This window comes from Hypomesus nipponensis, chromosome 19 (genome assembly GCF_054491055.1).
Source record: "Hypomesus nipponensis isolate SF chromosome 19, ASM5449105v1, whole genome shotgun sequence".
Lineage (NCBI taxonomy): Eukaryota > Metazoa > Chordata > Actinopteri > Osmeriformes > Osmeridae > Hypomesus > Hypomesus nipponensis.
In genome coordinates this window covers 12,141,981-12,146,800 of record NC_140379.1, presented here as the reverse complement: position 1 = coordinate 12,146,800, position 4,820 = coordinate 12,141,981, and the positions used below count along the sequence as shown (strand labels likewise).

At 38.4% G+C, this 4,820-nt stretch overlaps 1 protein-coding gene across 2 annotated transcripts; it reads right to left on the bottom strand.

Moving 5' to 3' along the window:
* Positions 1–304: 304 nt before the first annotated feature.
* idh3a (isocitrate dehydrogenase (NAD(+)) 3 catalytic subunit alpha) lies at positions 305–4,438 on the bottom strand. 2 transcript variants are annotated; one of them, XM_084682614.1, is made up of 11 exons: positions 4,332–4,438; positions 3,916–3,978; positions 3,666–3,749; positions 3,407–3,521; positions 2,990–3,177; positions 2,148–2,281; positions 1,928–2,030; positions 1,767–1,831; positions 1,494–1,578; positions 1,063–1,215; positions 305–784 (listed from the first exon to the last, which is right to left on the bottom strand). In XM_084682614.1, the coding sequence occupies exons 1-11, from the start codon at positions 4,356–4,358 to the stop codon at positions 701–703; spliced, it is 1,101 nt and encodes a 366-aa protein (XP_084538740.1). In that variant the 5' UTR covers positions 4,359–4,438; the 3' UTR covers positions 305–700. The 2 variants fall into 2 exon arrangements, with proteins under 2 accessions (XP_084538740.1, XP_084538739.1); XM_084682613.1 differs by having other exon boundaries at positions 4,320–4,402.
* Between the last annotated feature and the right edge of the window lie 382 nt (positions 4,439–4,820).

Genomic DNA, 4,820 nt, shown 5'->3' with positions numbered 1-4,820 from the left:
TACAGAGGAAACAGGGAAATGTGAGTTTAATGACGTCAACAACATAAGAGGCAGGGCGCATCCTTTTCATCTGGGTTGCCAGATTGGTGAGAATGTTTTTTTTACGTTTCTTAAACCTTGCTTTTATTCTTTCTATGCCGGTTATCCAGGCAATTTTTAAGTTGACATGAAATATAATTTATTAACGCTTAAAAATGTGTACTATATTAGTCTATTTCTCATTTAAATTGCTTAATTTGCATACATAATGGACATAACCCACATCTTTCACCTTTCTGTGGGTCTGACAAAATGACATGAATCCTTTTTAGTCTTTCAAGTTATCTTTATATATGGAACTCTTGAACTGAAATCAGCTGCTTTGATACATTGATACATTTCGTACATAAAATCCAGAGAAAGTAAGTAGAAATAATAAATAGTGGATATTTAAGCAGTAACATTTACCATTAAAAAATTGCAAATATCTATCAGAATTGTCAGACAACACATGCAGAGGACTGCTATTATATTTAACCAAATACAAGTTATGCGTCTGAAATGTCCCCCACTATTTTGGAATACGTGAGTCAAGTTGTGCGTACATATATTTTAAGAATGATTTTCATTAGTGAAAGTTCTTGATGAGTTTTTATCCACAAGTTTTATCAACTTTTCACCCATGTACTGTCATGTATTAAACGGTGAATTAGCAGCAGTTTCAGTCCATATCTTGCACTCTACGGCAGATCTCAGCTGTAAACTCGGAGCACTTGGAGTTTCCACCCAGGTCTTTAGTCAGTACCTGTAAGACGATGAGGAAAAAACATGAAACTTTTATCCCTTCAATAATCACCCATGCTATGTAACCACCCATATCCACAGAAACTACTGATGCCTATATCAGATACAAGCAATGTCTCCAGCATGACAAAAAATGTCAAGCCACAACTCACGACTGTTTTAATTTGGACAATGTATTTAACTATTTCCTTAAAGTATCATAGTATTCTATGCAAATTACTAAAAGTATTAAACTAACTTAGGCAATGTAGTATTACATTTTGCCAGATAAATACCCACCTTCTTGTCACGAATAGTGTCAAAACAAGCCGCCTCAATCTTCTTGCCGTATCCATGGAGACCCATGTGGCGAAGCATCATCACAGCGCTCAGTAGCAGAGCAGTGGGATTGGCCATGTCCAGTCCTGCTATGTCGGGAGCTGTCCCGTGAACCTGGAAGCCACAATAACATAAGTGTCAGTTACAACAGTATTAACTCAATGGTCATTTTTCCAATTTGCTAAATATAATGTGTAATGTGACTGGCTGGAATCAAGGCTATTTTGGGACTTATATGGGTATGCAATTGAATGTTATTGGTCACTTTTCATGTGACTAAAAATAAGACTTTTACTAGTGTACAAGAAAGAACTTGACAAAACAGTGTCTTGCATTTGTTCAAGAAACAATTGAACTATTAATGAAAACGGCCCAAATAGCACAAAACAAACCGATTCAAAAATGGCGACCCCATTGGCTCCAATGTTGCCGCTAGGAGTAACTCCCAGACCTCCAATAAGTCCAGCACACAGATCACTGCAACAGACATACATACACTAGCTACCACTGCAGTAATAACAGTCTTCAACGGAATGGTGTAGTGACATTAATGCACACATATAAACAAGCCAAGGTTAGGCCGATAAGATCAAAGCTCTTTTAAGCTATTAATGTGTTTAATAGTTTAAGTAAATTCAATGTACAGGCATTCAAGGAACACTGACCTCAAAATGTCACCATACAGGTTGGGCATCACAAGCACATCAAACTGGGTAGGATCTTGTACCATCTGAAAGAGAAATAATTTAGAACTTTTGAGATCAGATAACTGAACTAATTGAAACACCTTTAACAGTTACATTTTAGCATATGGGGTTGGTCTTACATTAAGACACACTGTGTCGAGGTACATCTCTGTAAATTTTATATCCTTAAAATTCTCTGCCACCTCCCGACATTTTCGCAAGAAAAGTCCATCGGACATGCGCCTTTTCAAAAGAATAAAGCACAATTAAATCAATGATTTAGGTCGTGGTAATCTATTAATCTTTGAAAGTCATTCAATATGTGTTTTCAGAATAAAATGTAAGCCCTGTCACACTAACATGATGTTGGCTTTGTGTACTGCAGTGACGCTGCTTCTTTGATTGTTCCTGGCGTATTCAAAGGCATACTCAGCTATACGCCGGCTAGCATCTTCAGTGATCAGTTTGATACTCTGCACCACTCCGTCCACAATCTACAACAGAAAGAAGATGTTAATATGACACAAATGTTACCATGGACAACATATGTTTCATTCTTACATTGTAAGAGGAGGAGGATTGGCTTAGCCATAGACATGTTCAAGGGACAGCGATAACTGTGGCATACCAGCTGAGCAACGGAACAAGACAACAATAACAGAATATTAAGGATAATTTGTTCTTAAATTTGAGGGAAATGCATCTCAATACTACAATAGGATTTGGTAGGGAGTGATTTCAGGATTCATTGAGCAATGACATACAACACCATTAACCACCACTTGATGATGACAAAATGAGCAAAGGAGGACAAGCTGGAAAGCAGAAGTCGATGAACATACAGAAGGGAATCTTGTTAAAATTACTTTTAAGCACTAAGGAAGTTTCATACAATAGGCTGGTTAGTTCAGCTGTTCCACCTTACCTAGGAAACAACCTGAGGAATAGCCTATGTGTTCCCTTTCAAATCCAGCTGGAACAGTGTAAAAGGCTATAAGAACACCAGTATTGACAACTAAACAATGATGAGTCCTAAACAACTAGAAAAACATCTTTGATACAGCTGCCTAAAGGCCATGAGGTTCTGTGCTGGCTTCCCATAACTTGTCCAGGTTGCACATTAAATCATAAAATCATCAGCGACTTGTCTTTGTTAAAAACAATCAACACTATGAATTGATGGCGTGAAACAATGTCCTTACCACATGCTCAATCCCACTGTACTCTCCCTCAGTGTTCTCTCGGATGGTGACCAGGTCGACATCGGTGTAGGGGGTCTTGTATCCCTCAATAGAAACACAGGGACGCACATTGGCGTACAGGTCAAAGGTCTTTCTCAGCAGCAGGTTCATGGAGGGGTGCCCTGCAGCAATGGGGGTCTTCAAGGGCCCTGTAAAAAGTAAGGAAAGTCAAGTTCCATTTGGCTCCTTTTCTCATTAATGATAAAACATAATACCAATGTATACAAACTAACAATACCAACAAAAAATATAATAATGCATTCATTTAGCATATTTTATTCAAAACAATACTGAAGGGGGATTTTAACCTGGCACCTCTTGATATCATGTTAAATGCTTTACCAGCTTTACCCATAATAATGATTTTCATACAGATACCTTTTAAACCTATCTTGCTCTTGTCCATAGATTCCTTTGCATCAAGGGGAATCATCCACTTGCCTCCAGGTCCTTTGATGGCAGTTACATTCCTTTCCTCCCACCCAATAGGAGCCTTTGGAAAGAATGTTATGCATTGCTTTAATTTTGTTTTATAACAGCGTCTGAACTGTTGATACATCTACTACTCTCATATGAAGTCTAGCCTACAGTCTGTTCAGACTGCGAGAATTGACAGAGTTTGTGGTTCAAAACATACTTTAGCCGCCTCAAAGATCTTCATGACGGCTGATGAGATTTCTGGACCAATCCCATCTCCAGGAATGAGTGTAACCGTTTGGATCTAAGGAAGGCAAGTTATAGTCCCGTCTATTTACATTATATAGGATTCAGTCAGGAGGGACCTTTTCAGATGCAAAGCAAATGAGAAGACATAGCATCCACCAAGCAAACACACTAGACATATGTGTACGTTCTAGAACTCTTGAGAAGCATGCGAGCTGACTTACCCCCCTCGAAAAAGGTTTCGAACCTAATACAGGTCTCTTTAGAGCCCCAATGACTTGGGACACCTAAAGCGAGAACAAGAAGAAACGGAAGGTTATGGATCGCGTAGGTCTAGCGTGCCGATATATGATAATCACAGTACATATGGAAAGCATAGCAACATGAAAACAGGTAACAAAAATAACATTGTTTTGTTAAACAATCAGACCGGTATGTCATAGTACCACATATATTGCAAACGTTATGCTGGGTGTCAGTGAAGGACACGCACAGAAAAGGCCTCACACAGTATTAGTGGATAGCATACTTCATTTCAGAGGGCACCAAGCATCGAAGTGGAGGAGACCCTTTACACGCACATTCAATATAAATGAGGGTAATAGTGGCGTAATTGATTAAGGCATACATGTTTTCTTACCATTGACCTCCACGCGTTCCCTGCCATACTTGTGATTTGGTCCTTCTACTGCTGTTGTAGAGATTCCGGAGTGTAAGCTGATGTCGTCACATACAGGAAGTCCAGTCTCGTGTCTTTACAAGGTTGCCAGTAAATTATATAACCCACGTTAAGTGCAACTGCTTTCGAAACGTTAGTTTATAATAAAAAAAAGTTCAAGTGGGCCATTTTACTTACTACATATTACGCACAGCAATATATATTTGGTGCTAGTACTTTAATTCTTTGCATCTCAATGAGTAGCCGAGTAACTGACTTACAAAGTATTTAGTTTCTCAGTGCATTGTTAAAACTGTACTACTACTACTACCGCTACTTTGTTGTTTGAGTTTTAAAATAAATGTATGAGAAAAGTATTAATAACTACTTGCCATTAAAGGATATAGGTATTATGGTTGCGTTCCATATTTGTTGCAATGCTAGTGCACACATAAAATCATGTTCATCTTT